Raw genomic sequence first — 16,105 nt, 5'->3', positions numbered from 1 at the left:
ACTCATACGTGGCAAGACGTACTAGCGGCTCTTAAAAATTATCAATGAGTACATTTGTCAAAGACAACAGAGCATTGCAAGTTTGCGTAGTGATAAAGTATAACTGCTCCACAGGCTTTAGTGATCTTCTCACTGTTACGCCACATGTGAGACAAATGCAAACATGTCAGACATGTGGCTATTAACTAGTTACTTGGAAGGTCCATGGAGGACATTCCACTGACCTCAAAATAGTTTAACTGGGTATGGGTCATTAGGTCGACCACTATTGGTCGACATGCATTAGGTCGACATGGTCACTGTGTCGATGTGGTCATTAGGTCGACATGAACAAGGTCGACATGGGAAAAGGTTGACATCAGTTTTTTTTTTTACTTTTTTGGGTGTCGCTTTCTTCGTGAAGTTACGGGGAACACCAATTAGTGCACTGTGTCCCCTCACATGGCTTGCTTCGGGCAAGGTGCCTCGTAGTGCTCGGCACAGGTTACTATTCCCAATCGTAGTCCACGTGGATCGTACAGTATGAAAAAGTTTAAAAAATGGGATTTACAAAAAAACAACAACTCATGTCAACCCTTTTCCATGTCGACCTAATGCATGTCGACCAAAAGTGGTCGACCTAATGACTGTTGACCTAATGACCGTATTCCGGTTAACTTGCAGTAAACTACTGAAAGGAATGAGCAGCATTAGGATTAACCAAAAACTGAAGGTGAACACAAGTAAAAATGCAAGTGGGTATGCTAGCACTGGAAACTATGGGTTCCACTGTCAGTAACATTTGCTAATAAAACTAAAATCACATTTATTTTAATTGGTAATGGGTGCGGATATGCAGAAAGCTTGGGAATCGAGCAATTCCTGTAATTTGGAGCAACTTGTCTAAAAACTCCCACAACGCATTTAAAAATGACGACTAACAGCAGGGAACAGATACATTTGTACAACAGCAAATATATCTATAAATATTTAAGCAATTTTATCAGTAGTCTATCATGCGTAAAACAACGTGCAATGAAGTGGTTCATCAGTACTACGTTATTCCAGTACTATATCTGAAATATATTTTATCGTAATGTCATGTTACTGTACAAACGAAAACATTCAATTTATCAAGATATCATAAACAGGATCATCAATTATAGCGATGTTGTGTGTAAATATGGTGCAGGGTGAGAATTCTGTGGTTAGATCCTACCACTAAATAATATGTAGACCAAAGCCCCCTCTATCTGCCTACTCCTGCTGTCAATCTCCTGTCAAAAAGTTTTGTTTTTTTCTATAATAGCAAGTCATACAGTTAAAGTTTTCCCAGCTAAAAAAGAAAATGAGTCAGTTTCAAGGTGACTCCATGATTTGTCATTGGCTTTTCTTCTGTGCACACATTTTCCATCTGCTTTCCAACTTTCCTTCACAGCTCACCCAGTTCTGCCCAAAGAATTACATAGACGTGAAAGGTCAAGCAAGGCAAAATCAGCGTGAAATTAACACTAACGCTACCACACTGGGATACAGCAGCATTTAACAAAGTAATAGTCATAAAAAAACCAAGTATTTTCTGGTAACCCAATCTAGTTACACAATTTGTTCAGGCATCTTGGAAGACAAAAATGCAGTAGGAAGTGAGATTAAAAAAAAATGAAAAATTGTAACAATACCGCCATATACAAGTCTCAACATGCTGGTGAGCATACAGACACCTGTGACCTTGCAATTACAGAGGTTACTCGTTAGGGAGATGGTATGCAGTTGCCTCGTGCTCTTTTTTTTTTTTTTATAATTGCTGAAATTCTACAGAGGTCGAGCGAGCTTACGAACACCAACCTGATCTGTGTGCCAAAATAAAAAGCAAGTGTAATAAACCTTTACAAATGCAGACTACTAGTTCCCAAAATGGATAAAAATAAGAATTTACTTACCGATAATTCTATTTCTCGGAGTCCGTAGTGGATGCTGGGGTTCCTGAAAGGACCATGGGGAATAGCGGCTCCGCAGGAGACAGGGCACAAAAAGTAAAGCTTTAGGATCAGGTGGTGTGCACTGGCTCCTCCCCCTATGACCCTCCTCCAAGCCTCAGTTAGGATACTGTGCCCGGACGAGCGTACACAATAAGGAAGGATTTATGAATCCCGGGTAAGACTCATACCAGCCACACTGTACAACCTGTGATCTGAACCCAGTTAACAGTATGATAACAGCGGAGCCTCTGAAAGATGGCTCACAACAATAATAACCCGATTTTTGTAACTATGTACAAGTATTGCAGATAATCCGCACTTGGGATGGGCGCCCAGCATCCACTACGGACTCCGAGAAATAGAATTATCGGTAAGTAAATTCTTATTTTCTCTATCGTCCTAGTGGATGCTGGGGTTCCTGAAAGGACCATGGGGATTATACCAAAGCTCCCAAACGGGCGGGAGAGTGCGGATGACTCTGCAGCACCGAATGAGAGAACTCCAGGTCCTCCTTAGCCAGGTTATCAAATTTGTAGGATTTTACAAACGTGTTTGCCCCTGACTAAATAGCCGCTCGGCAAAGTTGTAAAGCCGAGACCCCTCGGGCAGCCGCCCAAGATGAGCCCACCTTCCTTGTGGAATGGGCATTTACATATTTTGGCTGTGGCAGGCCTGCCACAGAATGTGCAAGCTGAATTGTATTACACATCCAACTAGCAAAAGTCTGCTTAGAAGCAAGAGCACCCAGTTTGTTGGGTGCATACAGGATAACAGCAAGTCAGTTTTCCTGACTCCAGCCGTCCTGGAACCTATATTTTCAGGGCCCTGACCACATCTAGCAACTTGGAGTCCTCCAAGTCCCTAGTAGGCGCAAGACACCACAATAAGCTGGTTCAGGTGAAACACTGACACCACCTTAGGGAGAGAACTGGGGACGAGTCCGCAGCTCTGCCCTGTCCGAATGGACAAACAGATATGGGCTTTTTTGAGAAAAAAAACCACCAATTTGACACTCGCCTGGTCCAGGCCAGGTCCAAGAGCATGTTCACTTTTCATGTGAGATGCTTCAAATCCACAGATTTGACTGGTTTTAAACCAATGTGTTTTGAGGAATCCCAGAACTACGTTGAGATCCCACAGTGCCACTGGAGGCACAAAAGGGGGTTGTATATGCAATACTCCCTTGACAAACTTCTGGACTTCAGGAACTGAAGCCAATTCTTTCTGGAAGAAAAATCGACAGGGCCGAAATTTGAACCTTAATGGACCCCAATTTGAGGCCCATAGACACTCCTGTTTGCAGGAAATGCAGGAATCGACCGAGTTGAAATTTCTTCGTGGGGCCTTCCTGGCCTCACACCACGCAACATATTTTCGCCACATGTGGTGATAATGTTGTGCGGTCACCTCCTTTCTGGCTTTGACCAGGGTAGGAATGACCTCTTCCTGAATGCCTTTTCCCTTAGGATCCGGCGTTCCACCGCCATGCCGTCAAACGCAGCTGCGGTAAGTCTTGGAACAGACATGGTACTTGCTGAAACAAGTCCCTTCTTAGCGGCAGAGGCCATAAGTCCTCTGTGAGCATCTCTTGAAGTTCCGGGTACCAAGTCCTTCTTGGCCAATCCGGAGCCATGAGTATAGTTCTTACTCCTCTACGTCTTATAATTCTCAGTACCTTAGGTATGAAAAGCAGAGGATGGAACACATACACCGACTGGTACACCCACGGTGTTACCAGAACGTCCACAGCTATTGCCTGAGGGTCTCTTAACCTGGCGCAATACCTGTCCCGTTTTTTGTTCAGACGGGACGCCATCATGTCCACCTTTGGTAATTCCCAACGGTTTACAATCATGTGGAAAACTTCCCCATGAAGTTCCCACTCTGCCGGGTGGAGGTCGTGCCTACTGAGGAAGTCTGCTTCCCAGTTTCCATTCCCGGAATGAAACACTGCTGACAGTGCTATCACATGATTTTCCGCCCAGCGAAAAGTCCTTGCAGTTTTTGCCACTGCCCTCCTGCTTCTTGTGCCACCCTGTCTATTTACGTGGGCGACTGCCGTGATGTTTTATCCCACTGGATCAATACCGGCTGACCTTGAAGCAGAGGTCTTGCTAAGCTTAGAGCATTATAAATTTACCCTTAGCTATATTTATGTGGAGAAAAGTCTCCAGACTTGATCACACTCCCTGGAAATTTTTTCCTTGTGTGACTGCTCCCCAGCCTCTCGGGCTGGCCTCCGTGGTCACCAACATCCAAAACTGAATGCCGAATCTGCGGCCCTCTAGAAGATGAGCACTCTGTAACCACCACAGGAGAGACACCCTTGTCCTTGGATATAGGGTTATCCGCTGATGCATCTGAAGATGCGATCCGGACCATTTGTCCAGCAGATCCCACTGAAAAGTTCTTGCATGAAATCTGCCGACTGGAATTGCTTCGAAGGAAGTCACCATTTTTTTACCATGGCCCTTGTGCAATGATGCACTGATTTTAGGAGGTTCCTGACTAGCTCGGATAACTCCCTGGCTTTCTCTTCCGGGAGAAACACCTTTTTCTGGACTGTGTCCAGAATCATCCCTAAGCACAGGAGACTTGTTGTCGGGATCAGCTGCGATTTTGGAATATTTAGAATCCACCCCTGCTGTTGTAACAGTATCCGAGATAGTGCTACTCCGACCTCCAACTGTTCCCTGGACTTTGCCCTTATCAGGAGATCGTCCAAGTAAGGGATAATTAAGACGCCTTTTCTTCGAAGAAGAACCATCATTTCGGCCATTACCTTGGTAAAGACCCGGGGTGCCGTGGACAATCCAAACGGCAGCGTCTGAAACTGATAGTGACAGTTCTGTACCACGAACCTGAGGTACCCTTAGTGATAAGGGCAAATTTGGGACATGGAGGTAAGCATCCCTGATGTCTCGGGACACCATATAGTCCCCTTCTTCCCGGTTCGTTATCACTGCTCTGAGTGACTCCATCTTGATTTGAACCTTTGTAAGTGTTCAAATTTTTTTAGATTTAGAATAGGTCTCACCTAGCCTTCTGGCTTCAGTACCACAATATAGTGTGGAATAATACCCCTTTTCTTGTTGTAGGAGGGGTAATTTAATCACCTGCTGGGAATACAGCTCGTGAATTGTTTCCCATACTGCCTCCTTGTCGGAGGGAGACCTTGGTAAAGCAGACTTCAGGAGCCTGCGCAGGGGAAACGTCTCGACATTCCAATCTGTACCCCTGGGATACTACTTGTAGGATCCAGGGGTCCTGTACGGTCTCAGCGTCATGCTGAGAGCTTGTCAGAAGCGGTGGAACGCTTCTGTTCCTGGGAATGGGCTGCCTGCTGCAGTCTTCTTCCCTTTCCTCTATCCCTGGGCAGATATGACTCTTATAGGGACGAAAGGACTGAAGCTGAAAAGACGGTGTCTTTTTCTGCAGAGATGTGACTTAGGGTAAAAACGGTGGATTTTCCAGCAGTTGCCGTGGCCACCAGGTCCGATGGACCGACCCCAAATAACTCCTCTTCCTTTATACGGCAATACACCTTTGTGCCGTTTGGAATCTGCATCACCTGACCACTGTCGTGTCCATAAACATCTTCTGGCAGATATGGACATCGCACTTACTCTTGATGCCAGAGTGCAAATATCCCTCTGTGCATCTCGCATATATAGAAATGCATCCTTTAAATGCTCTATAGTCAATAAAATACTGTCCCTGTCAAGGGTATCAATATTTTTAGTCAGGGAATCCGACCAAGCCACCCCAGCTCTGCACATCCAAGCTGAGGCGATCGCTGGTCGCAGTATAACACCAGTATGTGTGTATATACTTTTATATGATATTTTCCAGCCTCCTGTCAGCTGGCTCCTTGAGGACGGCCCTATCTATAGACGGTACCGCCACTTGTTCTGATAAGCGTGTGAGCGCCTTATCCACCCTAAGGGGTGTTTCCCAACGCGCCCTAACTTCTGGCGGGAAAGGGTATACCGCCCATATTTTCTATCGGGGGGAACCCACGCATCATCACACACTTCATTTAATTTATCTGATTCAGGAAAAACTACGGTAGTTTTTTCACATCCCACATAATACCCTCTTTTGTGGTACTTGTAGTATCAGAAATATGTAACACCTCCTTCATTGCCCTTAACGTGTGGCCCTAATAAGGAATACGTTTGTTTATTCACCGTCGACACTGGATTCAGTGTCCCTGTCTGTGTCTGTGTCGACAGACTAAAGTAAACGGGCGTTTTAAAACCCCTCACGGTGTTTTTGAGACGTCTGGACCGGTACTAATTGTTTGTCGGCCGTCTCATGTCGTCAACCGACCTTGCCGCGTGTTGACATTATCACGTAATTCCCTAAATAAGCCATCCATTCCGGTGTCGACTCCCTAGAGAGTGACATCACCATTACAGGCAATTGCTCCGCCTCCTCACCAACATCGTCCTCATACATGTCGACACACACGTACCGACACACAGCACACACACAGGGAATGCTCTGATAGAGGACAGGACCTACTAGCCCTTTGGAGAGACAGAGGGAGAGTTTGCCAGCACACACCAAAAACGCTATAATTATATAGGGACAACCTTATATAAGTGTTTTCCCTTATAGCATCTTTTTTATATATTTTTAACGCCAAATTAGTGCCCCCCCTCTCTGTTTTAACCCTGTTTCTGTAGTGCAGTGCAGGGGAGAGCCTGGGAGCCTTCCCTCCAGCCTTTCTGTGAGGGAAAATGGCGCTGTGTGCTGAGGAGATAGGCCCCGCCCCTTTTTCGGCGGCCTCGTCTCCCGCTCTTAACGGATTCTGGCAGGGGTTAAATATCTCCATATAGCCCCCGGAGGCTATATGTGAGGTATTTTTAGCCAAAAATAGGTTTTCATTGCCTCCCAGGGCGCCCCCCTCCCAGCGCCCTGCACCCTCAGTGACTGCCGTGTGAAGTGTGCGGAGAGGAAATGGCGCACAGCTGCAGTGCTGTGCGCTACCTTAAGAAGACTGAGGAGTCTTCATGCCGCCGATTCTGGACCTTCTTCTTGTTTCAGCATCTGCAAGGGGGCCGGCGGCGAGGCTCCGGTGACCATCCAGGCTGTACCTGTGATCGTCCCTCTGGAGCTAATGTCCAGTAGCCAAAGAAGCCAATCCATCCTGCACGCAGGTGAGTTCACTTCTTCTCCCCTAAGTCCCTCGTTGCAGTGATCCTGTTGCCAGCAGGACTCACTGTAAAATAAAAAACCTAAGCTAAACTTTTCTAAGCAGCTCTTTAGGAGAGCCACCTAGATTGCACCCTTCTCGGCCGGGCACAAAAATCTAACTGAGGCTTGGAGGAGGGTCATAGGGGGAGGAGCCAGTGCACACCACCTGATCCTAAAGCTTTACTTTTTGTGCCCTGTCTCCTGCGGAGCCGCTATTCCCCATGGTCCTTTCAGGAACCCCAGCATCCACTAGGACGATAGAGAAACAAGGAATTACTCCTCACAAAGTAAATCTAGATGTCACAGACGCAGGCAACTCATTTATTCACATTCAGGAGGTAATTCAAATGTTGCTCTGAAGGGACTCACGTTACTTTTTAAGTGCCCAAATCACCGGGTTTAGCTGCACAAAGTGGCTAATCCGAACTAAAAAAGTGGCAGAAACACGAAGGGGTGTATTCAATCAGTGTTGGAAGCTGCTGTCTTGTTGGAAAGACGGCAACTTCCAACAGGTTTAGGTCGGAAGGGGTCCCGACCTATTCAATGCCGGCTGTTCTTTCCCCGTCTTGTCGGAAAACACGTGGATTGTCTGATTAACCGTGGATCCACGTATTCCGCGGCCAAATCAGACAGGTTTTGGCCCCGGTACCAACAATGTCAATCCGGCTTTATTTAAAGTCGGATTGACATTGTCGGAATCAGGGAGATGAGACGGGTGAGGCAGCCGGAGGACAGCGGTTGAGGCCGCCGGAGGACAGCACGGGTGAGCAGCTGTGACAGTTGTCGGGAACTGCCAAGACTGTCGGATTTGGCCGCTCATTGAATACAAACCGGTCGGGTCCTTTCACTACCTGTCGGAAAGGACCGGACAGGTCCTTACCTGTCGGAAAGGACCGGACAGGTAGTGAAAACAACCCAAAAGTCCATTTTGAGGCAGCCTAACGAGACACTTTTTGCACATTTCTGTTCACCACCTCAGGAGGCTGCGAGCAGAAATGTCGGCACCGGCGATTATCGAGCCTGAATGGCAGAACAATTGAATCGTTGCAGTCGGCCTCCTTAAAATAATTGAATAGCTCCCTCTATCTTCAGGGAAAACAAACAAGGTGGTTCACTTTACTTTTGTATACTTATACTGTTTCAAGCAGGCATATAGCCAGGATATTACAAACAGCATAACATGCTTACCTGAAAGTTAACATCTTCCTTCTTGAATATCAGTGCCCGAACTTCATCTGGATCGCCATTAAAAATTGCTTGAACAAGGGGAGGCTGCACAAAAAAAAACCCAATGACAATTAGATTATTTTATAATCTTATATCTATTGATATATTTTATTTACTTTTTATAAAGCACTTACATGAATGCACAAGAAGAGGAGCAGGACATGACAAATTACATACAATGGCATATAACGCTAAAGATAGGCTTGTCCAAATGAGATTTCAATAAAAAAAATAAAAAAAAAGTGTGTAGAGAACAATGGGGTCGATTCAATTCAGCAACAATTGAATAGCGCTGGGAATTGGCTCCCGGCGCTATTCAATACAGCGACTAGGTACCCTCAATTGTCGGGAATTCTTCTCTCAGCCCCGAAGAGAAGAAAACCGACAAAAGAGTTGCCGCGCGTCCGTAGCGAGGCTGATTCTGTCGGGAATCAGCATCGCCGCGGGTAGTTAAGTCGGAGAATGCTCGTTCCAACAAAACTACCTGTTAAGTCGGCGAGAGCAGGCATTCGCCGACTTAACTTTAGCTGAATTGAATGGAGTCGGGAGCTAATTCCCGGCGCTATTCATCTGTTGCCGAATTGAATCGACCCCAATGTTTGGAGAAAGGAGAGAAAAAAATACATTAAACCTAAAAAAGAAGTAATGTTATGGAGTTATACCGCTGAAACTTTTTCAGAAACACAGATTTAAACGTCAAAAAAAAAAAAAAAAGGGGATGAAAAATAATATGCTTTATGTCAAGCAAAGAAAACAGGACCATAAAGCGTTTTTCCCACAGAAGTCAGCTGTATGGAACCTGTAGGTGCTTAAGGACCCCAAAGATTTGTGCTTCCAATACTCAAGATAATGCATGTCAATATTCAGTAAAGTGCGGTGTTCCTTCCAGTGATTTTATGCCTAGGGTCTCCTCCGTATTCATTATGCAGCTGACCACCACAGCCCACTCAGCATCAAATGAAAAGTGATTATGTAAGTACAAGTACCTGACGTTCCGCTAGATGAGACCATTCACGGTAGGAGGAGTACTTGTGCTATACTCCATCTAGAGCAGCCCCCTTTAACCAAATGGAGACTAGTTGTATTATGTAAATAGTAGGAATCCCAAAGAAGGGGCTAACTATATTTTTAAGAGAGATGCGGTCAAGATGCTGGCTGTTGGGATTCCCGTAGTTGAAATACAGACCGAAGTATAGCCGGCAGATTAGGATTAGGGCCGGGAGGATGGGGGGTTTAGGTGCCAGACAGGGGGTTAGGGTTAGGCTATGGGAGTGAGGGTTAGACAGCGTGGATGGGGGTTAACTTTAGGCAACTCCCAGGGGCACTGAAGGGGAAGGTTAAGGTTAGGCTGATTAAACAGGGGGTTAGAGATAGTGGGTAGGTGAGAGGAGAAAACAGGCCACACTCATCCCTGTCGGTCTTTCACTCATCGGGATCCCGGCGTCGGTATTATGACTGCCAGGATCCCGTAAGCAGGCATTATATACTGAACCCCTAAGAGCCAGAGGGAAAGGAATTGGGAAATTTACATTTTTTTTATCAAATCCATATATGATAACACCATTAATTATATGAAAACACTTGCATAAAAGATTTTACAAAGAAGTCCTTCCCACTAGCTGTTCATATGGATGCTGTGTGTTTTAGACCACAGAGCAGGGAAACAAATTAAGCTCCCCCTCAACTCAATTAAGCTCACCACTTTTAAATGTCAGTGGAGGGGTGGCTAGGTGTGTGAACCAACCATCAGCCAATCAGAACATGTAACAAGGTACCCTTAACTCAGATTTATGGCCTGGCTTGCAAGTGAAATTAAGGAGACAAACTGCTCCAAGCAATCACAAGATAGGAGGAGGGGCAGTAGTACAATATTTCTATAGGTGGAATGACAGCTTTAAACTAACTTCCATTTTACCACGCTGTACGAATGCATACAAAGTGAAATATTAGCATAGGTGGAGAAGTACAGGAGTCAGAAGCCATATTTAACACACACTTGCCAATAGAAAATTTAATGTACAGTAGCTATGCAAGATGCATAAATATTTAACAGAAATGGCACCCAAAATGAAGGATCCCACAGCAATTTGTTAGGGGCATTGGACATAAGGGGTGGCACTTGATATGCCGGCTGTCGGGGATCCCGGCGCTCAGCATACCGGCGCCGGAATCCCGACAGCCGGTATACCAATGACTATTTTCCCTCTTGGGGTGTTGAGCACAGTGCGCCCGCAAGGGGCTCTTTTGCGCTTGACCCGCTGCTGGTATATCGGCGGTCAGGATACCAGCGTCCGTATGCTGCCCGCCGGGATTCCAAGCGCCGGCATACTGTAGTAGACCCGGATATAAGGATCCTGACATTTATCCAGCTCTGTATCGGAAGCTCTGTTATGGGAACTTTTAAATATATTAGAGATGGAGAATGTATAGAAGCCTTACAGAAGGACCTACACAATTACCAGAAACTCATTAAAAAGGCAGGAGCTGTTGAAGTCTAAGGGGAATATTGACTAAACAAGCTGCCACTCCGCAGCATTTTTAAGTCTGAATAGAAAAAGCATGACCCTTTTAAAATTTGGAACTTAAGGCCTGATTGAGACTTGTACACCAATGCTCTCACAGCTGTGATCCCGGGTGTAGCAGATATGTGAAAATATGTGCAGTGGCAGAGCAAGACCCTTTCATACATACATGCATACATACACACAGGTAGGTTAATTGGCTCTCAACAAAATTAACCCTAGCGTGAATGTGTGTGGTGTACACGTGGTAGAGAATATAGATTGTAAACTCAACTGGGGCAGAAACGGATGTTGTAAATGGAGAATTAAATGATTATTATCCTTTATTTATATTGCGTCACAAGGGAGCCACAGCGCCAAATTACAAAGTACATAAATGAAAAATCAAAACGGGACAATAGTGACTTACAGTTGAAGACAATACAGGACAAGTACAGGGTAAATAAACATAGTTGCATCACCAGATTACACTGATATAAGTATCAGGGTGGCAGAAGCCATGGGATTAGGTGCCGTTGAGAAGGATAAGCACATGAGGGTTGAGCAAATGATGGCGATTTGGTTCATGGATTGATCAATGCATTTAAGCTTGCAGCCAATCATCAAGGGACTCCATTACACTGCAACTCCTACTCTATCACCCAGATCTCTGAACCTGGCAACTGCGATCTCAAAGTCAAACTGAAAATGTGCTACCTGGTTTAAACCTCACCTGCCAACTAATTTATGGATTTTAAAGCTGAGACATTCACCACACAACTTCTGAATTACCACTAATGTAGTACGCTTCCTATGGTGAGTGCTGAGCTCTCTAGTTTTAATTTAAGAAATGTGGTCACAGGCCACTGTACCCCAACCTGGGTATGGCGAATACACACAAACATTCAAGATGTTATAAAGTTAACCTAGTTTGCTACAACTCTGTATGCACTAAAAAGAAACAAACCACTTCAATTTGAGGCCATTTAAAAACTGTATCGCATGCATACAGAGGTCCCTAACCACCCTGATTGGAATTAAAAAGCAAACTTTTAATAGTGGGGTGTTTTTTTTTTTTTGTTTTTTTTTATCCAATAAAAACAAATGGACTCCATTAGTTCTAAACTCCTGATACCCACTTGCCCTTGTGGTTGTTGTCAGTGGCAGCATGGCATGGTATTTTGGACACTGCCTGCTTTATTCAGCAATGTTTACTGCAGTCAGTGCTACTTGGACTGCATGTAAGTAACTGCATTTCAAGTGTGACTCACATGCGATATCACAGGATTTTTTTAGTCCCAGTGGGTAATGGATGTTAAAAAGCCAAACTTTATACAAATCCAATGTTATAGAGTAGTTATATTTTACTTAGACTGTATGCCGGGCCTACCTACGCAAATATTGGTGGGTGTCACAGACAACGAAACAAGCTACAGATTAGAACAGAACACAAACCACCCAATAAAAGGACGAAGAACACTTAAGCATAGTAACGCTCATACTCTACCAGATGTATTCTTGTAAGTGTGTAATGTATGAAACGGTATGTATGGAAACCAAGTAAATACAATGTGCAAATATTTACAGTATCATTGTATGTAAAAGTAAGGAAAGATATACAATGTAAAAAATATAGTAAATGAAAAGTTTCTAGTATGTAGAAGTGGAAACAAAGGCTTATTTTGCGGCTTTCTATGAACAGCCTTGGCCTCATGGGAAATACTTTTCCACACAAATACACAATGTTTAACAGTCAAATTTCTGACGAGGTTTCCACAGATGTACATGTCAAACATTCTTCTTAACGGGTGGTCTTCAGTATGCCGGCTGTCGGGATCCCGGCGCACAGTATACCGGCGCCGGAATCCCGACAGCTAGCATACGACACTTATTCTCCCTTGTGGGGGTCCATGACCCCCCTGGAGGGAGAATAAAATAGCGTAGCGCGCCACTGTGCCCGCAGCGTGGCGAGCACAGCGAGCCCGCAAGGGGCTCATTTGCGCTTGCCACACTGTCGGTAAGCCGGCGGTCGGGCTCCCGGCACTGGTATGCTGGTCGCCGGGAGCCCGACCGCCGACAAACCATACTACACCCCTTCTTAACTTATCCTCCAAGGGTGCAGTAAAAGCCTTTGAGAAGTTGCACGTAGTGAATAAGAATACACAAAAAAAAAAAAGTAGCATGACTTACTATATAATAAGAAACAATTTTAGGGAAACTAGCAAATATAAGAACACCATTAAATTTCTACTGTGAATGTTCCATGTTAGAAATTCCTAGGATCTTTAGGAAACTACCACTGTGAGAAAACACTCGTCTTACCGTCACAGATCCAGGGGGAGGATGACGATAAGGATTTCCACGAAGCAACTTGGAAGGAAAAACTGGGGAATCATCTTCACCCTCTTCCAAAACCACAATGCACACACGGCTCATTCGGTCTCGCTTTGAGCCAAAAGCTCTTCTTCCTGTACTACTTGATGTGTGAATAAGTGGCACAATGTCCATTCATACCTCCATTTCCCCTGTGCTATAGAGGTGTCAACGCTATTACATATAGCAAAAATAGAATTCCCCAATGACATAAAAATTCAACTGTACAAAAGAATAAAATCACTCATCAAAAAAATGTCAATGTCCATAATATCCTTATGATAAACCAAAATATATGACAAAAATATGCACATCAAGACAGCAGTCCACTGAGATCCCAGAGACCTTTGTTGTTTCTCCTTCTGGGCAGATAATCATTTACTAATATACTTTAATGCGTGGCCATAAGAGAGTTTTTTATGTAGTAGTAAAAATAAGCACTGCATCCTGCAAGGTCAGTTGGTTGCTAAAACACACTAGTCAGCTGTTCAGTGCATGAAAACAACTGCATTCTGCTGAATCAATGCTGCATTTCCCAGGTTATCCGAAACGGTTTTCATTAATTCTTTTGTTTTTTTTTTGGTGTTCTAAGCCAGCACAGAGATCTGACATGAAGCAAAAAAATACAGCAAAGTCCACAAAACCACCAACAATGAGATCCTGAGAGGAGTGCTGGACTTCAGCTCATTCAACATGTGATGACTCAGACCAGAAGGGAGCTGTGTATTCCCAGCGAGACCCAGCCGGCTATATCCCAAACATATCGCAGAAAATACACAGGATGTGTTTACTTGACAAACAGGAAAACAAGCAGTAAAGAAAATAGCAGGATTAATGTAACGTACACCTAAAACTCAGAACTCTCACAGCAACGTAATACAAGAAGGTCCTTTAGCACTTCAGTCTCAATGAGTTGGGAATCTTGTGTGGAAGTAGTTCCATAAGCTACAGCATCCTTTGTAATTCTCAGCCAGAGCTGGCATCCCCCATCCCTTCAGCATGCAAACATCTTAATTCTTGATCTGCCAAGTTGGATGTTCCCATAAGCATCACACACTATTTAATAGCCTTCCTTTCATGATTTCAAAATAAGTCCTTTGTTAAAGAGATGCTGTGCAGAGCTGCAGAGCCCCAGGCTGAGAGGCTGATTGTAAGAGCGCGCAGACAATTTCACTCCCCCAGCAGTAGCATTCCATCCCAGCTGTTATGGGAAGAAGCAAACACACTGCAGAGCTGCAGACTGAAATGCCTAGTAATGCTCACATGTTAACGAGAGGTTTGAGCTGCTGCGCTGAGTGAACCAGTAACTTCCTGTAATGAGGAGGAGTTTCAGTGCCCATTCTGCAGCAGTTACCAACAACACTGGTGGTTCACTCACTGACTAATCTGTCTTTAGAAGGAGGGGGTACATTTAGAACTGTACATTTTTCCACATGGAAAAATAGTACATTTGCTGGTTGCTAGGATAACTGACTCCAGCTTTCGATCAAATATCTTTTTTTTTACTGCCACATATGAAAGTAGTTAAGAAGCAAAGTCATTACTTTCAGGGATCAAAAAGTTTTTCATATGTCTTTTGAACTACACAGTTATTTATTTGGGTAAATAAAAAGTAAGCAGTGGTTAATACACAAAAACTATCCAGCCAAAATGCAGGACAAGCGTAACGAAAAACAAGAATGAGGGGCTTTTACAATACTAGGTAGTATAAATAAGTATTGTATATGTGGTGGGAGGTTTTTTTTTTTTCTTTTTCTTTTTTTTTTCTTTTTTCCGGGGGGGGGGGGGGGGGGACAGTTGGGGGTTTTGGATTGGCTTTCCTTGACACAAGTGGTAAATAAACCCCAGCAGTAACTGAAACTGAAATGTCCCATTAATCCCTCCTGTTGGAAAGTACAAACACTTCTATAAATTACATCAATCCATTCCTGCAAGATATTCAAATCCCACCAGCAAAAGTGAAAGTGTCTACTGAAGAATGTGTAAGGAGTGCATTGACATGATGAAACCTCACACTGGCTTGTCAATTATACAGGCTTCTCATGCTACTGTCACTACATGCAGTGAACTATTCTGTCTTCCTATATTATCACTTAGGGCCCAATTCTGATTTGCACAGTGTTCGCAATGATGCTGCGTCCTTGTACACAGCAGCGACCCAAACACAGAATACAGAAGGAGTCTGCTGTAAACAGATGCATGCATGTGTGATATGATGCAGCATCGACTCTCTTGTGTTTCCATTGGCTGGCTTAGTATCACACTGCCAAGGCCAGAAAGTCTGTGTTGGAAGCAATGGGGCGGGGCATTCGCAAGTAGACTCTGTATTCTGAGCGCATGTCATTGACATGTAGGCCATTGTGGGAACCTATTAAGGGCATAATATTCATGACCCCAAAAAATAAGAATTTACTTACCGATAATTCTATTTCTCGTAGTCCGTAGTGGATGCTGGGAACTCCGTAAGGACCATGGGGAATAGCGGCTCCGCAGGAGACAGGGCACATCTAAAGAAAGCTTTAGGATCACCTGGTGTGCACTGGCTCCTCCCCCTATGACCCTCCTCCAAGCCTCAGTTAGGATACTGTGCCCGGACGAGCGTACACAATAAGGAAGGATTTTGAATCCCGGGTAAGACTCATACCAGCCACACCAATCACACTGTACAACTTGTGATCTGAACCCAGTTAACAGCATGATAATAGAGAAGCCTCTATAAAAGATGGCTCACTACAACAATAACCCGAATTTTTTGGTAACAATAACTATGTACCAGTATTGCAGACAATCCGCACTTGGGATGGGCGCCCAGCATCCACTACGGACTACGAGAAATAGAATTAT

At 44.5% G+C, this 16,105-nt stretch overlaps 1 protein-coding gene across 2 annotated transcripts in view; it reads right to left on the bottom strand.

Moving 5' to 3' along the window:
• Window positions 1–16,105, bottom strand: part of ANKRD28 (ankyrin repeat domain 28) — a 497,286-nt gene that overhangs the window by 260,301 nt on the left and 220,880 nt on the right. Inside the window, exons 1-2 of one of the 2 annotated variants that reach the window (XM_063921941.1) lie at window positions 13,211–13,908; window positions 8,349–8,432 (exon numbers count right to left, since the gene is read on the bottom strand). In XM_063921941.1, the coding sequence (XP_063778011.1) occupies window positions 8,349–8,432; window positions 13,211–13,396 (270 nt within the window). In that variant the 5' untranslated portion in view covers window positions 13,397–13,908. Of the gene's footprint in view, window positions 1–8,348; window positions 8,433–13,210; window positions 13,909–16,105 lie in introns of those variants that run through there. The other variant, XM_063921942.1, reaches the window with a different exon arrangement.

This window comes from Pseudophryne corroboree, chromosome 5, assembly GCF_028390025.1.
Source record: "Pseudophryne corroboree isolate aPseCor3 chromosome 5, aPseCor3.hap2, whole genome shotgun sequence".
Lineage (NCBI taxonomy): Eukaryota > Metazoa > Chordata > Amphibia > Anura > Myobatrachidae > Pseudophryne > Pseudophryne corroboree.
The sequence above is the reverse complement of the archived record's forward strand: the minus strand, read 5'-3'. Positions and strand labels throughout refer to the sequence as shown.